The sequence below is a fragment of the Myotis davidii genome, unplaced genomic scaffold, assembly GCF_000327345.1.
Source record: "Myotis davidii unplaced genomic scaffold, ASM32734v1 scaffold415, whole genome shotgun sequence".
Taxonomy (NCBI): domain Eukaryota; kingdom Metazoa; phylum Chordata; class Mammalia; order Chiroptera; family Vespertilionidae; genus Myotis; species Myotis davidii.
The window spans coordinates 2,898,967-2,919,812 of NW_006287951.1; the positions used below are offsets into that span (position 1 = coordinate 2,898,967).

The 20,846-nt window shown below is 45.1% G+C and overlaps 1 protein-coding gene across 1 annotated transcript in view; it reads left to right on the plus strand.

Moving 5' to 3' along the window:
• EPHB1 (EPH receptor B1) overlaps window positions 1-20,846 on the plus strand; it is a 283,401-nt gene that overhangs the window by 226,684 nt on the left and 35,871 nt on the right. Inside the window, exons 11-12 of the mRNA XM_006759807.2 lie at window positions 4,701-4,948; window positions 12,547-12,762. Coding sequence (XP_006759870.2) covers window positions 4,701-4,948; window positions 12,547-12,762 — 464 coding nt within the window. The remainder of the gene's footprint in view (window positions 1-4,700; window positions 4,949-12,546; window positions 12,763-20,846) is intronic.

Genomic DNA, 20,846 nt, shown 5'->3' on the forward strand with positions numbered 1-20,846 from the left:
CTTCTCCCAGCCAGAGCTTCCCCCAACTGGGCTGGGGACTGGGGCCGGGGGCACTTCATTACAGGGTGGAGCACAGCCTCTGAGTGAGGCTAATGGATTAAGTGACTTCTTTGCAGTTACTGCTTTGAAAACCTCTGGGCTTGGAGAACATGAAGTTATTTCTTTGCCAGACAGGAAAGGAGCTATTTTTACAGAATCGCCGTTCTTTAAGCCACTGCTTCCCAGTGATTGCAGAGCACATTTCTGAGAGCAGTAATGACCACCACCATTGTGACCAACCTCAGAGTCCATCTCTCCCTATCCAAGGAGAGCTTTTTTTTTTAAGTCTTTATTTTTTTCAGAGCAGTTTTAGGTTCACAGCAAAATTAATGGGAAGAAACAGAGATTTCCCATATGCTCCTTGTCCCTACACACTCACGGCCTCTCCCATTATCAACATCCGTCACTGATGAACCTACATGAACACATTATTTTCACCCCAAGTCCGTAGTTTACATTAGGGGTCACTCTTGGTGTTGTTCATTCTATGGGTTTGGACAAATGTATAAGGACTTGTACCCACCATTGTAGAATCATACAGAATAGTTTCACTGCCCCAAAAAGCCTCTCAGGAGAGCATGTTTTTATTTTACCATTTTAAAAACTATATGATGAGACACCCACACAGGATGTAATTTAAAGCTGAAGTATTAGAAGCACTTAAAGATACATCAGCCACAAACACTAAACAATGGGATAACATTTTCCAATTAGGAAAGTCATGTGATCCATACCATTCCATGCAGATAGAACTTTCCAAAGCCACACACTCATTGGTTTCTTCCTTCTTCCCTTCCTTCTCCCCACTCATATCTATAAAGCCCGTCCTCTGCATCGGCCCTTTGCAGTGAGAGGCAGCCCACATGCAAGCACTGCTTTCAAAGGAACTCAAAAGATGTAGAAATAAATTCCAAGTATGCCAGAGCCTTTGGCAGTTTACTAACTAATCTATTTGAAAGATCCTTGGCTGGTTCTCAACCTTGGCTGCACTTTAGAACCACCTGGGCAGCCAGGCCTGGCTTTAGGGGCCTGTGGCCAGTGCAGTCATGCCGGGCCCCGTGCTCAGAAGGGCTTGCAGGTCGTTTAGTGCTCTGCTGTCACAGTCTCACAGTTCTTGATCATTTTTGAACCAGGACTCCTGCATTTTCATTTTGCATCAGGCCTCACAAATGATGTAGTTAATCCTGTGGGAAGCTTTTCAATACACCCATGCCCAGGCTGCCCCCAGACCAACTAATCAGAATCACGGGAGGTGGGATCCAGGTCTCCCAACCAACTTTGGGAACCGTAGGTGTAGAACGGAAGTCCTCACCTGGGGTATTCATCTGTGTGTTGTGGGGAGCATCAGACTCAACTGGAGCACTTTTCCAAACTTCGCACACTGATGTATAAAAATTGATAAATTGCTTCCTAAATATTCAGGTGCCACCTGGCTAGCCAGGCAGGGACATCTGACCATGAGATAGTTCCACTGTGTTTGCTGCTCCCAGGATACTGAATTGCTGTGACAGTAACTGCATATAAACTGTTGAACGTGAACTGTTGGGGCATGGTGGTCCCTGGATTATAATTTCCTATCTACGCAACTCTGTTCCCTGTGGCACTGCTAACTGAGCATCCTACCGAGAGTCTAAAGAGGGGTGCAGACAACTCTTGCTCTGACTCACAGCTCTGAGGTTCAGGGCCCGTTTTCTTTGTGCCTCAGTTTCCTTATTAGTAAAATGGACATAATAATGTTCAACTCATGAAGGTGTTGTGAGGATTAATGAAATAAGACAGGCAAAGAGCCTAGCACAGTGTCTGGCACAATAAATATTGGTGTACTATCTCCTCTAGGAAGAAATATAGGCATGCCTTTCTCCTCAACTCTCAACTATGTCTTTTCACTAAAAGAAAATAGAACTTACTACTATGACAAGAAAGAAATACCAATATTCTTCAATTAGTATACTTATCAAATATGCAATTTGTATTCATTCAGCTCTTAGTTATTGAATACCTGCTAGGTCTAGGTGTCAGAGAGATGGATTTCATACACACACACACACACACACACATACACACATACATATAGACACATACGTACATGCATATCACAGATATACATGTATATGGAAACATGTACACATACATACACAAATATATGATATGTATTATTTAGTACTTTCCTTTAAATTTTACGCATTTGAACTACAAAGGAATGCTTATTGAAATAATTTAAACAACATAAAAGCAACTAAACTAAGTTTACTAACCTATGCTTCCAGACTCTTATTCCCACCATTCTAGGGTAACCATTTAAAAAAATAACTTGAAGCTAAAAATAAGTTTGTTTTAAATTTTTAAAAATATTTTTGCATACAAACACTCACCCACATGGGCACACACCACATATCACGTTCTATAACTTGCTCTTCTTTTCTTTGCTTAACAAGTAATGTGGACATCTTTTGAAGTCAGTCCCTCTTGCTCATCTATTAGTTTTCAGAAGCTCCTTGTACTCTGGGATGGCTGTGCCATTTACAACCATCCCCTGGGTGATGGTCTGATGGTATTTGACTGTAGAAGATGCTGCAGCAAATAGTCTTGTATAAAAATGTAAATACTGGCACTTCTACTTCTTTTGGATAGAGCAGAGATAGAGCCTCCAGCGGTTTAGAACCCAAGAGTGGACAAAGCAAAATCCAAAACAGTAATAATAAATGATACCCCACCTTTTATCGATATGCCTACCACCCACCAGGCACTACGGTGGGGTGCATAATGAACGTGAATGGGACCTCAAGCAGTTCACCAAAGCAACATGTGATTGCATGCCCAGACCAATGTTACACACGATATATATCTTAGTATTGCAAGGTCCATGTTGAAATCTTCCTAATGGTGCATAAGCCAACCTCTAGTCTAGCTCTAGATTCTCACAAATTCCATTGACGCTGGAGCAGTTTTGCATGAAAAACCCTTTCTTGCAGCTTCCTTCCAATCTTCTTTGTAGCAGAAAACAAAAGGAACTCCCAACTGACTCGCAGCAGAGTCAGTTAACTGGCTTTTCTAATGTGGCCAGTAATTTATCTGATTGCTCAGAGTGTGGTCCATCATTTTCTTCCAGAAGCTGAAAGTAAAAAACGACGGTTTTCCCAGCAGAGAGCCACGTGTCTGCTGTCAGGCCTCTGACACACATTTCAGGGATGCACTTACCAGTAGATATTAAACTGCTTCACGGGAAAGAACTAGAAGTTACAAAACCAAGTTAAGACATAAAGTAACTTTTGAAAGTCCATTTAACAGGATTCAACTGAATTTTTTTAAGCAGCCAGGAAATAGTGTCACCAGACTGCTTTCACCCCCGGTGATTTTACTGCAGACATGCTCAATGCTGTGGCACCGCAGAGGTCTGCAGCTCCTGTTTGCATAGAAATACCACATGCCGTTCAGTGGCCAGGAGGGCAGGTAGCTGCCAGCCTCCAGCTGCAGCACCTTCAGGATCAGCCCCAGCTCTCCTGCAGAGACCAGCTCTTCTGGCAGCTCCAGCCCATGACTGAGCCTGTCGGGGGGGCGGGGGGGTATGCCAGGGCCTAGAACTTTCTGGACCGGCCAGTCTTTGCTCTGGGATTGGATGAGACTCTCGGGGCCTGCATTGCAGTCTGGGGCTCTCCTTGTCCATAACTGCCTCCTTTCTTTTTCTTCATCTAATTGGTCTGCAGGGTGATCTGGGACTCTGGCCAATCCTGCTCCCTCCCCTCTTATCCTGTACAGTGTCTGCTAACTTCCCCTCCTCACTTCTCAGGGTCTGAGTTCTGGGGGACCCCACAGACACAAATGCTTTCAGGTCAACGGAGGAATATAAATGCTATTCATCTCATTCAGAGGACTGAAAACCTGAGCATGTGCCCTAGCCCCTGGACATTCTCGTGCCAGGCTCTGTAAAAATGAATTATGCCTCTGCCAAAGTGAAACTGACCCTTCCATTTCAATTATTCAGCGGGGACACATGAAAAACCAAATGTGGGGAAAAACAAACTCACATATATTCTGAAATTCCACATTAGTTACCTGAACTATTTCTAAGATCCTAGGTAAGGTTCGTATTTTGGTATTGCTTCTTGTTTGTCAAGAACTGATTAGAAAGACCCTGGGGGTAGGGGAAGCCGGGGGAATGTCAAGGGGGGGTGGGGCGGGAAAGGAGACATATGTAATACTCTTTGTAATACTTTAAGCAACAAAACAAAATAAAAATTTAAAAAAAAGAGCCAAAACCGGTTTGGCTCAGTGGATAGAGCGTCGGCCTGCGGACTGAAGGGTCCCAGGTTCGATTCCGGTCAAGGGCATGTATTGGTTGCAGGCACATCCCCAGTAGGAGATATGCAGGAGGCAGCTGATCGATGTTTCTCTCTCATCGATGTTTCTAACTCTCTATCTCTCTCCCTTCCTCTCTGTAAAAAATCAATAAAATATATGAAAAAATAAATAAATAAAAAATAAAATAAAAAGGAACTGATTAGAGCCAGTGAAGGCATTATAGTTACAGTGAGAAAACACTATTTCCATTTCCACCCCTTTAACCACAATTCCACTTCTAGCACCAGTGTTCTAACTAAGCTGCCTCCCCTTGTGGTTCTACACACAGAAGGAAGCAGGTAACAATTGCATTCTTGTTGCAGGGGAGTTTGGAGAGGTGTACAAGGGGCGTTTGAAACTTCCGGGCAAGAGGGAAATCTATGTGGCCATCAAGACGCTGAAGGCCGGGTACTCGGAGAAGCAGCGTCGGGACTTTCTGAGCGAGGCGAGCATCATGGGCCAGTTCGACCATCCCAACATCATTCGCCTGGAGGGCGTGGTCACCAAGAGTCGGCCGGTCATGATCATCACAGAGTTCATGGAGAATGGCGCCTTGGATTCCTTCCTCAGGGTAAGAGAAGCTCAGGGGTATGGGTGATGCCCGCACTGGTGGCCACTGGAGCACGATGGCTGGGAGAAGTGTTCACATGAGGAGAATCTGTCATTCAGGAATCACCCGAGGAAATGTGAGTGGGTGTTGGAGGTGTTCACGAGGTTAACAGATTTGTTACTAAAAGAAAAGAACGCAGAGCCCGTGGACCCCTCAGTAGGAGGATAGCAGGTTGTAGGGCCTTGGTAAATGCTTGATGGATGAATGAGAATTAATAGATGGGGACAGAGGATGGCCATTGGCATCTGTAAGAATCTTGGAGATTGAAGAGACGTTCAACTGCTCATAGCTCTGCATGATTCATGCAGATGCCAGTGGCCCTCTCTGCCTTTTTCCCAGAACAGCTGCTCCCCCCCGCCCCCAGCCAGCTCTCATCATTTGCAGTTCAGAGATAAAACAGGTTGCCCTTTTCTGGTGTCTGGGCCACCTGCCCTCTGAGGAGGCACTTCTGGGCAAGAAAGGGGAAGATTGGTTCACCAGCATCCACAGTCTTTTCTGGGGTTGATGAAGAATGTGATTCCCACCCAAACTGCAGCACAGGTGGGCGTACCTGCAACACAGGTGGGCGTTCCAATGTAGAGGATCTTTTACAGATCCCCAGCCATAGGGGATCTGTAAAAGATCCTTGTCAGTGTGCCCACATGGAGCTACATTGGAACCATTTTCATCTCTATGCGGCGTCGCTCAGAGAAGGGGTGGGTGAGGATGGCCATGACGCTGATGTCTGGGGAGTGAGAGCTGACTAAGCAAAGGCCAAGGAGCAAGGCATCCTTAGACAAAAGCTCGGCACGGGATTGCAATGGAGGCCTGAGAACAAAGGGTCCAGGGTGAGGGCGAGGGGAGCAGCACCAAAGAATGGTTCAGGGTCTTCTGAGCAAGATCTTCTGGGTGATACCAAGTAGCAGACTATGCCCATCACCAAGATGTCACACAGTAGGTGTAGCTTCAGATCAAAGAACCATTTGTAGTCAGTCATTGAAACATTCGTGGGGTGACTGCTCTGGTCACGCTGTGTGCTGGGTGCTGGGCCTATGGAGAGGCAGGAGACATTGCTCTAGTACTGTGTAACAAACCAGGCCAACACTTTAGTGGCTTAGCACAATGATTTGCGTTGCTCATGAAAATGCAACTGGGCCAGATCATCTCTAGTCCATGTGGTGTCAGATGGGGCAGCTCAAGGGCTGAGGCCTGGAGTTATCCAAAGGCTTGTCACTCATGTGTCTTGTGGTTGATACTTGGTGTCAGGTGGCATCTCTCCATGTGACTGGCTTGGACTTCCTCACAGCAAGCTGAGTCCCCAAAATAGCATCCCGAGAGGAGGAGGCAGTATCTGTTTTGTAACACAGCATCATTTCAACCATAGCAATTCACCCACCGATGCAAGGGGAGGAAAGAGGCCCTACGTTTTGATCAAGAACAGCAATTTATTATACATAAGGGGTCGGGGGACCTGTTATGTCCACCTTAGAGACTATGCCACCAAAGTCCCTGCCCCTAAGGACCTTAGTGTCCAAAACTTCCAGCAGGGATCTGTCTCCGTGCATGGAACACAGAGGTATCATAAGCAAAGAACTGACATCTTGTCGGGAAGCCAGAGAAGGCTCCAGAAAGAATTTATCTGTAATTGGAGAATGAGGCGTTTGCAGACAGGCGGGGGAGCAGGCAGGTAGGGTGAAACAATGGAACAGTGTGTTGAAGGCCAAAGTCAGCATTGCCTCTTTGGTAATCTGTCAGCAGCTGTGTTGTGGCTCCAAAGCTTAGGAGTAGAGCCTGGGAACTGCAGCCTGAAAGAAAGGGTAGCTAGGGGACTTGTCTAGAAGCTGTGCGTGCACAGTATTGAAACTAACTTTGCAGGGCGAGCATACACGTTTTGTCTCATATGAGTCATTGAGGAGTAGGCTATTTCTTTTTATGGGATGGGGGGGACAACAGATGTAGATTGTGAGTCCCATGGACTCTGCCTGGCACAGCCTCCTGGAGGGTATGGGTTATACCTTGTATTTTGCCACCCCAGTACCTAGCATAGAGAGCGCCTGGTAAATACTAGTGGAATGAAAAACATGAATAACTATTTCTGGGACAAAAAATATTCCAGAGTGACAGGAGAAATGTAGTTATTATTCTGAGTGAGCCTGGTCTCTTGTCTTTGTAGCCAAACCTCTCCTATAAGAGCAGGGTATGGACCATGATTCCCCGGGGGCATTCACTCATGATCAGAGCTCTCATGAAAACAGTCCAATAAAAGTGAGTAGAAGGCAATGTTAGAAGAAAAAGTGTTTTCTGGAACCAGCCTCCATGCCCTTTCAGGAGTCATTTATTTCCTACATGTCACCCGACCGTACTTCACAGAGAGTCTCAACATGATCTGGGACTGTGATCAGACTCTCTCTCCCTGGGCCGCGCAGGGTGAGGGAGATTCATTCTCAGGAGACTGCGGGAAATCAAAGTCCCACAGCGTTGCTCTGCACAGGCTGTTTCCATTTGCGTCCCAGGACATGGGCACATATTGGACACCAGCATTTTTCATGATGATGAGGCCCAGGCAGTGGGAGAAAAGCTAGGGGCAAGAGAGGAGCCCAGGAAAACCAAAGAGAAAGGACGGCAAGGAAGGGGCGGCCGGAGCAGGCAGAGCCAGGAGGAGAGGGGAAATGAAGCGTTTCTGACTCCTCGCACGGCATGGAGGCAGGTAATCTATAAATCTAATTTCAGCCTTACCACAGACCCTGGAGCATAGCAACATTAATTGATGTATCTGCTGCTTGATACAATCTAAAAGTAGGTCATCAGTTAAGTTCTGTAGGGTCCATCTTCTGGGAAGTAGAATAATTTTAGGATTGCCGTTCAGAGAAGAAAGGGTAAGGATGAGTCCCCAATGTGTGCAGCTGTCTCCTCCCTCCAACTGGTCCTTTCACGCTGGACATGGCCCCTTTGGGCAGTGGCTGCAGCTCCTGCCCTGGGTCAGCATCCGAGAGGCTCTGCCTTGGGGAACCAGTGAGCACAGTTCACTCACTGCTCTTCTCCCTTTTGGGGACTTAGAATCCCTCACATTCTGGAGGGATTGGAAACACCATTATTCTTTTAACACACATTCAGTAAGTTCATTATTTTCCATTTTTCCCAAAGTCTGTGTCATGGATAGTATGTAGCATGCAAATCTACAATTAAATATTTCCTCCTTGGCATTCAAATTCAGGGGCTTTAATCTGGTGGCTCTTCCATAAATTTAGGAACAACCCCTGAACCTCATCAATGTTCCATGCTTCAGCCAACAAGGTCGCCGTGCTCTGTGAGGCTTTCGTGCCTAAACGGTGGCCTGGTGGTTGCTGCTGGTTCATTCACAGATAGTCATAACCGAAAGACTCATGGAAGTCACTGAGCAGTGACAAATGGAGACATTTCTCATCAGGGAAGCTCATTCATGAGCTGAAACTAGACAACAGCAACCCAGATGTCAGGAAGAGAACACCAGATTGGAAGTCCTGAGACCGAAGTTCTGCTTTGGGCTCTGCCGTGAGTCACCCTGTGGCCTTGAACAAATCTGTTAACTCAATTTCCCAATCTATAAACTAAAGGCATTGAGTTGGATGATCTTGAAAGGTCTCTTTCAGTTAAAAAAAAATCTATGATTCATTCTCTTCAAACAAATCAAATAAGGGTTTCATTTCCTGAAGTGGATTTGTCAATGGAAGTTGAAATACCTAAATCCTTCCTGTCTAATAAAAGGGCCAGCAAGTGGCTTCAGTGAATTTTCAGAAAAGCAATTTCAGCAGAAAGCACTTTATGAAGGGAAGAAAATTTAAATCACTTCACTGAGGCTGTATTTCTTCTATGTGCTGTGTTTTTGCCATGTGCTCAGCATGGCAGATCTTTTCCTGAAGTCACAAAGAAACTTTTTAAATCTTCTTTATCTTTATTGTTCATATTCCTGCAAGTTCTTTCTGGGGAGTTATACCAATGAAATGAATACCAAACAGTTGAACATGTCAGAAAACCTTAATATGCTTATATCTTTAAGTTTCACCGAGATTATGAACTCAACAGGCATGATCCAGTCTTATCATGATATGTGTTTACCCTGCAGACCCTAAAGAAAAATGCAGTGGCCTTCACAAAAGTCAATATATTCCCTTGGAAAAGGCACTGGACAGGAGTTAAAAGAGTCAGAGGAGTGTAGCGTAATGAGTGTAGTGTAGAAATGACTCTTCTTTCTATTTCTATAGTCATAGCGGACATTAATCAATCATGGCTTCCTTCCCTGTGAAGCTTATACACAGCCTTCTTCTCCAACCAGCTTTTGAGACAGCCATTACCAATTGATTGGAGATGGAATGTCAGTAGTGATGTAATTGCTGTTCTGGCCTTAGAATCTTGTTATAAGCCAAAACCACACAGAGTGATTGAAGGCTGGTGACTTAAACTTTCTAGACTTAATTTATCTTCTCTATTAAAAAAATATACTATTGCCTGCCTTTCACAGAACCAGTTTTAAGGATGAGAACATATCTGTGAAGTATGACTTGCCATTCAAAAGTCATGAAATGGAAGAAATCAATGTTTGTTGATTAATTGATCCAAACTTTAGACCCGAGTCATTAGTTTCTGATCATATGCTACTACAGTTGTGGGGAAGGGCTGTTACAGATGCCAGTCTGTTGAGTTCAGAATGTTCTGTGAACTAGGTTCTCCAAAGGCAATAATCTTAGGATGTCACCCCCACACAACCAGAACTCACACCACAGTTCTGGCTCCAGGTGTCCTTAGTCTCTCTCATCATGCATCCCAGGTACATGAGAGAGCTGATTTGTGAGACACTGATGGCCCTGCTGATAATACCAGCAATCAATGCTGCTGTCTTAGTATTCACTAGGCACTGAGCTAAGCCCTTTTACATGTGTCATCTCATTTAACCTCGTAAAAACCCTATGAAGAATGGACACTATGGACACTGTGTTCTTATTTTACAGGTGTGGAAATAACTGCTCTGGAAGTTAAATAACTTGACCAAGAGCATGCAGCCTGTGGGCAGCAGACCCTGGATCCAACCTGGGTGGCTATAATGCCTGGACTTTCAGCTACTTTTTAGCCTTGCTGTCCCCAGAAACTCTAAGAATGACTGATGTAAATTTTAAAACAAATCAGATTAATAAAGCAGGCCAATGAAGACTTAAATGGCTTAACGTAGAAACACAGACATGTTACTGCACATGCTTTCAATATTACTCTTCTCAAAGTTGTTTACAATCTCCACAAGGGCTGGCCTCAACATTTATATACAAGTTGGCTTCTTTAGGGAGACATTCGTTTTCAAAGGCCTTGTTGTCTACATTCATGGAAAGGAAGTAACAACCCAAATTGAAAACATATGACCGTGTGACTTCAGGCTGAGTGAGAATACAGTTTCTAATATACAGAAGTTGCATGAGAGCTTTCTGGGAAGGTAGATCCCCAGAGACCTACTTAGAGAAAGGGAACGGTGCTAGCCTGGCTAACTTCCTGAGGAGGTGTTGACTGAAGTTCATTAGTAAGGAGAATTTGCATCCCTCACTGCACTTCCAGCTCTCATAGATGGGCACCATGTGCTGAGAAATAGTTTCCAAAAGGCAGCTCTGCATTTGCTTTTGGAGTTTGTTAGAAGAAAATATTACGGAGGAAGCATTCTGGGGAGGTGATTAAGGTTTGAGTTAGAAACAGCCTGGAATTTGGGGGATGCCAATTCCAATGTGTTGGCAGAGGCGGGGTCCTCCTCTGGAAGGGATCTCAGAAAAGAGTGGATAGAGTATCAGTTTGTTCCAATCCTTCAACTGATCAGGGGGTATAACCCTGGTAAACACCATCTTTCATGAGGAATAGGCTTCAACAATTCATGACGGCTCTGTTAGACTTTTGTTGGAGTTTTCTCTAATAAACATGGTAGTTTTATAAGAGCCTTTTTATTTTCCCATACTTATTTTTGCATAGAAAATGCTTTTGCAGGAGCCCATGCATGAATGATGTGTCCTACACATATTTAAGTAAGGTAATGCACATGAGTGCTTTGTGTACCATCTCACATACAGAAAGTATCCAATAATGGAAGCCCCCTCACACTCTTTATGCTTCCTGCATTTCACATGAGGACACTGGGCAGAGGGAGTGACTGGCTTGCCTAGGGCTTATGTTCAGGTAACTAGACTGGACCCTAGATGTCTGCCTCTTCCCACCTCTCCTCCAGTCCAAACATTTCAATGCCTGGGCCATCCTCTACTTACAGAACACAAGTCATAGCCCTTTGGGGAGCAGTTATGGCTGGACAAGATGGGGAAATGTGTCCTTAGCAATGTGGCCCAGTGTTCACTCATTTAATCAGTGTGTGCAGAGTCAAGACACCGGGGCTTTGGGGAGGCTGGGGGATGGCATTCACTGAAGAGCCTGTCATTTAACCATTAAGAATGGCATCCACCCAAGAAACTGAGCCCACTGATGGTCGGGGAGAGGGCAGCACTGCAGATTGGCATGAGGAGGAGCAGCGACAGCTCCCATTCTCTGGTAGGGTCCACATGCCAGACACATGTGTGCACTTCTGCACCACCGATCCCTAGGAGGTCGGTATGGTTATCCCGGTGTCAGCGCTGATCGTACCCAAGGAAGAAGCCTTAACATTTAATTCTGGAAACAGGGATATATGTACCAGTCATTCATTCACAAATTTACTGAGCTTTTTCCACCTACATTAAAGCTCTTGGCACTAGGAATACAGTGGTGACCACAAGAGGGAGGGTTCTTAGGCTCAAATTGCCTAGAGTCAAGTAGCAGAGAGAGAGAGACATACACACACAAACTAAAAGTTTTATATGTGCCAAGAAGAAAAATAAGAGCATACACCGAAAGATATCGTAAGAATGTGCTAAATATATTTGAGGAAGGGGACTGGTTACAGAGACATCCTCTCTGGGGAAACCTGAAAGGCAGGTAGGTGTGGATAGTGAGGGAAAAGCAGGGGGAATGGTATATGTAAGGCCTCTAAGGCAGGAAGAGCCTGGCATGGAAAAAGACTGGAAGGTCAGCAGTCACTGTGGCTTTAGCACAGGCATGAGGGATACACTGGCATAAGGTGAGGCACTAGCTGATCCCATGGGGTCTCATGGGCCACGCTAAGGAATTTGGAGCTTTACCTTAATGCAATGGGAGGCTATTAGAGAGCTTTAAGCCAGAGAGTGACATGCCCTGATTTATGCCTTACAAAGATGGCTCTAGCTACGGTGTGGAGAATGGATGGGGGGGCAGGTGCACAGTGGCCGTTAGAGGTGATGGATGACAATGACTTGGATAGAGAGGTGGCAGTGGAGATGAAGAGGAGTGGATAGGTTTGAGATGTAATTTGGAGATGAAATTGACAGGGCTTGACAAGGAGAAGAGAACAGAGTGTTCAGGAGAGGGATGAGGACGGAAGTGGGGAAGGAGAGGCAGTGAACGGTCAGCCAGCACTGAGAGGCTGACAAGCAGCAGGGCGGTGGCACCTTGACTTTTGTTTAACCACTGAAGCTCATCTTGATCCCGATGCCCCTTGTGTCTTATTACAGCAAAATGATGGACAGTTCACAGTGATCCAGCTGGTGGGGATGCTCAGGGGCATCGCTGCTGGCATGAAGTACCTGGCTGAGATGAACTACGTGCACCGGGACCTGGCTGCTAGGAACATTCTGGTCAACAGTAACCTGGTCTGCAAGGTGTCCGACTTTGGCCTTTCCCGCTACCTCCAGGATGACACCTCAGACCCCACCTACACTAGCTCCTTGGTAAGTCCTTCTTGGTATTCTCGGGTAAAAGCATGGCATGAATAAAAGGTGGCTACACCTGTCTGAGGACCCATGGTAGGGCCATACTCTGAAGGACTGGGTCCTGAACTCATCTCTCCACTGGGGAAGCCAGGTGTTGGGAGAACCATCCATCTGGGAGGAAAAATAGCAGCTGGCTGTCCAGGCAAGCATTTGCGCATAGGCTGTGAGAAAGGGTCGATATCTACTCTGTAGCCATGGTGTTTCTTGGCCAATGGGAAGAGGGCATTTTGGAGCAGATGATTTGGGGGAATACAAACAGTTTGACAGTAGCATCAGAGATGTCTGTCCGTAGGGAACAGGCTCCAGTGGGGTTGGCACTGTGTCACCAGGTAGACTCTGGGTACCCTTCTTTTCTCCCTTTCCATTGCTTCCAGATAGCTGTAAGTGCCATCTACATGATCAGTGCTCCTAAATGTTTTTCCTGCTCTGCCTCCCCCTCCACATCCCAGGCAGTTCTAATCATCTATGTCTACTGCCTAGTCCACGGACTTTATCTTAGAACTTCCACATGTCTCAATAAAGCCCTTGATTCACTCTCCAGTTTCCCTCCCCCACTCTCTCCATCTCAGTAGTTGCAGCACTCAACTAATAACTGAAACCTGGGACTCAGCCTTGATTTTTTCTGTATGCCTCACCATGCATGCCCAATCCCTCAGCAACTCTGATAGGGTCTTGTAAAATCTCTTCCTTCTTTTCCCCTCTCAGCCCCACCCTATCCCAAAGTACCATTCTCTTTCGCCTAGCCCGGCACAGCAGCTTCCAACTAGTTCCCCTGGTCTCCTCTTATCTTCTTATGTCCATTGTCAGTGGCATCCACAGTGACTGATCTACCTACCGACCTAGCTATGTTCTTTAAATGTGCAAAGTATTCATCATTATAAAAATGAAAACATTACAGAAAAAGAAGAGGAAAAGGATAACTAAGAATCTACATTCCCCTGAAGCCGGGGTCAGTAACTAAAGGGCCAGGAAGTAAATAGTTTAAGTTTTGCTGGCCAAGAGGCAAAATGAGGATATTATGTAGAAAATTATGTAACCATTTAAAATGCCACCCTTTAAAAAGGTATAAACTCCATTCTTAGCTCACGGACCACAGAGAGCCAGGTGACCAGCCAGGTTTGGCACTCGGGGCATCGTGTGTTAACCAACCCCTGTCCTGAAGCACCTATTTCAACAGTTAAATGTCTCTTTTCACAGTTTCCTGTTTGCTCAAAAGTTTGAAAATTTTGATATTATGAAGGCGGAATCATACTATGCCTATTGTTCTGTGTCTCATGTGCCTCTCGGGCATTCTGACTGCCAAGTTGCTGTTCTGAAAGTTGTAAACATTCACACTCCACCAGGAGTGTTTGGTGCCGTTCTTCCAGCCTCTCCACCAGCACTGGAGGTGATCAACCTTTAAAACTGTGCCAACCCAAAGATGAAAAATGATACCTCATTTTGTTTTCATTTGCATTTGCATTTGACTTAGATATATTCACACAGCTATGGGGACTTCTGTTTCCTCTTCTGTTAATTATCTCTACCTATCTCTACCTATTTTTCTATTGGGCTATTTGTTGGTTTTTTTAGAAATTTATAGGAAGTCCTTTTCTAGTAGGGATGGTAACCCTTTGTCTGCATATATGATGCAATCAGTGCCCCCCCCCCCCTCCCATACGTTGTTTGTGTGATACCCTTTGGCTTCCCAAACTGGTCAATACTCATGTAGTAAAATATACTTATTTTTTCCCTCTATGTTTTTCTTGGATTTCCTGCTTTGTTTTAAAAGTTCTCTTTGCTCCAAGGTTATAGAATGCTTTTTTTTAAAGTTTCCTATACTATTTTATTGGGGTTTTTTGTTCTATATTTAAATATTTACTATTCCTGGAACTTACTTATTTTTCCTGAGGTTTTATTTTGAAAAATTTCAAGTACGCAGAAAACTTGATAGAATTTTACAGAGGACAGCCATGTACCCACCAGCCAGATTCGTAATTACCAGTTGAGATAAGAACCATTGTGTTCTGTGAGAGTGTGAGTAAAACCATAAATAGCAAAGTAGTCTGACTGTATCTAGTGGCATTAAGGAAAGTTTCCAGAGGCAAAGATGGTGCTCCTGCAGAGATTTGAAAAACAAGTTACCTAAGTGAATGGGGCCAGTTAGATCATTAAGAGACATTAGCAGCATATACAAAGGACCCGTGGCAAGAAGGAACATGGACTTTTAGAGAGAAAACTCTGTTACTTGGCATTTGGAAAAAGAGGGGGAAAGTGACCAAGGAGGTCAACAGCAGTTACATCATGCAGGGCCTCCTGGATCCTTGTGATGAAATTTACAGCCTTAGAGCAATGGGGAGCCATTCAAAGGCTGTGTGTGTGTGTGTGTGCGCGCGTGTGCACGCGCATGTGTGCACACACACACAACCCAAAGGTGATGGATTTTCATTTTAGAAAAATAACTTGGCCTTTCTCTTGTCTTTCCCTTCCAAGCTCTTCTTCTCCCTTCTTTAGAAACAAAACAAAAATACTTTCTTGGCTTTCTTCCTTTTTTCTTTCACCAAAAAGAGATTTAGCCGGCCCAATCAAAGTAGAAATCTGAGCAAAGGAGGCAAGTGCTAGCAGGGATCAAGACCTGTGTGTGAGGGTGCCGGCAGCTTAGAAAATTAGAAAATTAGCTCTATACAGGGTCATTGATAAACATATTGAAGATAATGTACAAATATGGAAAGCATGAAAGCTGGAATGAACTGTGTGGTGCTGAACTGGAATTGGGAGTATTGGTATGAACTTGTGATTTTCAACACATAAAATGAACGAGAAATAAATGTAAGATGTGACTGCCTCAAAGCAATGACACCTGGGTAGTGAAGAGTACACCTGGCATTCAGGTTTTGGATTCTGTACACTATTTTACACTAAAAGCAACCAAGACTCATTAGAGAAATGGCCCATTCTAGGGACTGGCAGAGAAAGAATTAGATAAGCTGGCACATCTTTTTGTTCCAGAGAGTAAGAAAGTGCTCAAATAATGATGGGGGCATCGCAAAAGAACAATACCCAGCTTGAAGGGCTTCTCAATGTCCAAATATGGGATAATTTGAGTCTCAAAATAGATGATGATACTAGCAATTTATAACCCATTGAGTCCGATAGGAGCTGTGGAGTCCATACTGATATGAATATACATGAATAAACAAATGAAAAGAAGAGGAAGCTTTTCCCAATACTGAAAAGAATGATATTATTAGAAAATCACTATTAGTGACCATCAGATTCAGAAATATCAATGCATACTAAAACTTAGGATAAAAGTTGAGAAGCAAATAGGATTTTACATAGCCTGAATGTATTTCCCAAAAGAATATGTATTACAAAGGGAGAAAGCAACTTTACAGAGAAGTTTGGCAACACCATCTGAATCAAGTTATTAAAGTTCACACCAGCAATTACAGGACAGCAGACATTGAGTGGCACCTGATAGGATGCAATGAAAAGAAAATATAACATCCCCTGTTCAAAAAGTTATAACCTAGGTCTCATCTTGAAGAAATACCAGATTAAATAAAATTGAGGTATATGCTATTAAACACCTGGTTTATGACCTTTAAAAATTCTAAGGTCATGAAGGTCAAGGAGACTGAGCATCTATTGCATATTGAAAGGTATTAGGGAAGTATGATAACGCATAACCAACCCGGTATTAAGAGCATTTCTGGGACAACTGTTGAGAGTTGAAATGGGGAGCTGGGTGAAAAGTTTATAGACATTCATTGTCGCATTCTTGCAACTTTTCTAGAGATTTAAAATTGTTATATATATATTTTCATTCTTATATATAAACATGTATCCTGGCTGCATTGTGGATGATGGGTGGGACAGGCAATAGTAGAAGCAATAAGAGGTCAGGAGGCTATGGGGATGTGGGGGAAAAAATGAAGCTCAGAGGGATTGGGGGAGTAACATAAAAAGGTGTTGATAGTAAATGATGCTTAGAGGTGAAGGCGACAGAGGTCCAAGGATCATATCCTGTACCTGACCTGTGCCTCTACATGGATAAGGGTGCCTTAGATCTGGAAACTGCTTGGAGGAATAGAAGGGTTGGGAGTAGACTGTAGGTTTAGTTTTGAACAGTGTTTCTCAAATTTTGGTGAGTATCAGACTTACCTGGAAAGCTAATAAGGAGCACATAGACTCATTGAAGTAGAGTACGGCCTGGGCCCTGGCATTGTTACTATAATTTCCCAGGCAATTTTGATACCTACAAATTTTTGAAAGACACTTGTTTAGAGCATTTTGATTTTTTTTCATCCTCACCTGAGGATATTTTTTCCATTGAGCTTTACAGAGATTAGAGAGAGAGTGGAAGGGAGGGAGAGAGAGAGAGGGGGGAAAATATTAAAGTTTCCTAGTCTTTCCTAGTAGGCCTTGGACTCTCATTCTGTTTTCATTCTCTGCCGTCCTTTTGCCCACATCTCTTTTTCTGTTTTAAATTGCGACTTCTAGCTCCGGAAGCATTTCCTTCCCACCAGGCTCCTGGGACAATGAACAGAAAAATTCCTTCCTTTGTGCTTTCTTGTGATTGGAATAAACCCACTAAGCCAGGGAGGCAGTCTGAACTGCTCCTAATATTCCCGTTCTTTAAGAGGACAGATAAATGAGCTGGGCTGGGCTCTAACATCTGTACACCTTTCTTTTTGGCAGGTACATTTCTGCACAATGTGATGGGTGTTCATTAGCCTTCCCGTGTGTCTTAGTTCACTCAGGCAGCTATAACAAAACACCACAAACTGGGCAGCTAAAACAACAGACAGTTACTTCTCACAGTTATGGAGACTGGGAAGTCCAAGATCAAAGTGCTGGCAGATTTAGTTTCTGGTGAGATCCTTCTGACTGGCTTGCAGATGGCCGCTTTCCCACTGCGTCCTCACGAGGCAGAGAGAGGAAGAGAGCTCAGGTCTCTCTCCATGATGGGGATTTCACCCTCATGACCTCATCCAAACCTAATTATGTACTAAAGGTCCCATCTCCAGATCCTATTACAGAGGGGGTTAGGGATTCTGCATCTACATTTTGGGAAGACAAGAGCATTCAGTCCATAACACCATGCTGGAACCACCACAGACCAGTTCTCCATGTTTGACTCCATGGGTCACCTCTGCTTTTCACTGGTCCTGTCTCCTGTTATCAAAAGGAAAAAACAGGCACGTACATGCCAGGAAAGGCACCATATCTTTGATTAACTCTACATTTGGGGCTCACATACACATTCACCCTTTACCCGGTCACATTGGTGGATGGAGCCCCAACTGGATACCATAAATCTTCTCCGATGGCAGCTTTGAGCTGGTTAAGTCAAAGCTCCACCCCTGCATGGTTTGCCTTCTCTCCTGAGCAGTAGGAAGAGGCCCCATCCAGTCCCTCTGTGAGCGAAATCTTCCCTCCTTAGTATTCCGCCAGTTCCTTCTGCTACAGTAGTGCCAGCTTCGCTGTCCTTCAGAACCACAGGCTGTCTGAGAAGTCTCCAGCCTCGCTCCATGCCTTCCCCCAGCCCGGCCCCCGCAGGCCTCCCTGTTTCATCAGGAACTTCACTCCATCTTCAAGGTGCCTCTGATCTCCTTCAGCCCCTTCCCCTTTGCTCCTCTCCCTGCTCCTTCCTCTCCTCATCTGCACCTGGATCCTCCCTGCCTGTGTTTCTGAAGCTTCTGAAGCTCACTTCCTTCCAGCCCCCAGTTCCTCCTGCTTTTCGTTTTCTGTCTCATGATGTCTGCTGACATTGCCTGCCCTGCTCTGTTCCCCCTGTAATCCGCAAACAGCGCTGTTTCTTGGGCATCTGCTCCTCCTTGTGGGAGGCAAAAACCATCTCACGTGATTTGCCAGCTGTGCCCTGTCCTTCCTGGATCTTGGTCCCTTCCCCAGCTCTTCCTCACATACTGAGCTTCCTGTTGCAGCCCCTCATTGAATGCCTGGACCCACTCAGGGACAGCTCAGCTCTAGAACAGGGGTCCTCAAACTTCGGCCCGCGGGCCACATGCAAATACAAATATTGTATTTGTTCCCATTTTGTTTTTTTACTTCAAAATAAGATATGTGCAGTGTGCTTAGGAATTTGTTCATAGTTTTTTTAAAAACTATAGTCTGGCCCTCCAATGGTCTGAGGGACAGTGAACTGGCCCCCTGTTTAAAAAGTTTGAGGACCCCTGCTCTAGAACCTGCCCCATCTGAGTCAGACTCATTTCCTGTACTGCTTCCTGGGGCTCTGAGCACAGAGGGTCCATCCTCCCTGTGGGACAAGGGACAGCCTCTCCCCAAGGGCGATCTCTGTGAGCACCTGGCCCCATGGCTCACCTAGAACCTATTGGGGGAAATCAGGCCTGTCCCACATGTGCTCTACAGAGGCCCTGTCCGCCTGTGATGAATTTTGGTCATCCCAGGTCACCATGGAGTCAGGACCCTTGTTCCATCCTCCTCCATTATTCTCATGAATTGTCTCAGCTGTAGCCTCTGTCCTCACTGTGTTCCCAGGAAAAAGCATCCAGTGTAGCCAACATCATCCATGCTGACGTCTTTCAGGACCTTTCTTTCACAAACAAATTTTGAAAATTTATTCCATGATGTTATGCTGCCCATTTGAGCCCTGCCTTCAGCCCGGTGGTCTGGGAAGAAGGCGAAAAGACCTCTCTAGAGCCTTTCACACTCTGGTGTTGCAAGGTGGGTCTTTGAACATGGCAGGAAGAATGCAGGACTTGGACTCAAACTATGCTCTGTAAACTTGGCCTCCAGTCTCCTCGCTTATAAAATGGGACTTGTGAGAATTTGTAAGCCCCATGTGATAAAGGGGAAGCAGCCTCAGTGTCAGTCCTGCCCTGGCTGTGGCTCAGGTGATCACTGTGGATGCTGCCACGTGTGCTTTCCACATTCTCAGAATCCACACCCCACAGCAAGTCACACTCAGGTGTGCATTTTCAAGGCTAACTGATAAAGATCCTGTAACTCTGCCTATTCCTGCTCAGCCCAAACAGAAAGCACTAAAGCAGAGAGCCTCCCGAAGCCCAGGACAAGCTGATAGTCACAAAGGGAAGTGGAGGACTCTCATGACAGGATCATCGGGGAAGAATTTTGAAGAAAACTTCTCAGCAGAAAGCAGGGGGAAAGGCAACTCAGATGGCTGAATCCATTGAAACCGTGGTTCTCACACTTCACTATGCACAGTTCCCCCTAAAGAGCTGTGAACGTGCTGATTTCTGGGCCCCACCCCCCGAGTTTCTGATCTGTAGATCTGAGGTGGGGCCCAGGAATGTGCATTTCACACACATACCCCGATAAGGCTGAAAGGTCTAGTCCTGGACCACGCTCAGGAACCACTGCATTAAAACTACAGGTGGGGGCATATATTTATTTCACAAACTCGCGTTGCAAGAAAATATCAATATCCTTCATTTTTCAGAGTGCAGTGTTCACAGATAGATATACAAAGCACAGTCAGGGACACACAGAAACACACACACACACACACACACACTACTCAGACATAGATACACACAGACACAAACCTTGAGTCAGTAACAGCTGGGCTTCTTCCTTTCATTACCACTGAGAAGTGAATATAACTGCTATAGAATGTTTTAGATTTTTTTCTTACAATGTACTAAGTACTTACAAGGTGCAAAGAAAGCAGGAAATTATCTCAAAGACAATCCTTCCTGCAAGCCTCAGGACAGTGCCCCCTCAGTCTGCACCTGCCCATCCCCAGATGTTGCTGCTGCCCTGGCCCATATGGCTCAGTTCATTGGGCGTCATCCCGTGCATGGAAAGTTTGCTGGTTTGATTCCCACTCAGGAGACACGCAGGAGCAGCCAATCAATGTTCTGCTCTCACATCAGTGTTTCTCTCCCCTCCTTCTCCTCCTCCTCTCTGTCTAAAAATACCAATAAAATATTTTTTTACGTTGCTGTTAAGTGGGTTGATCCCTTTGCCTGAGAGGTTTCAGCTCAGGCTAGAAGCTTCAGCTGTCAAAACGAGCAAGGTTTGCTGGCTTTCCATCCAGTGATCCCAGGTCCAGC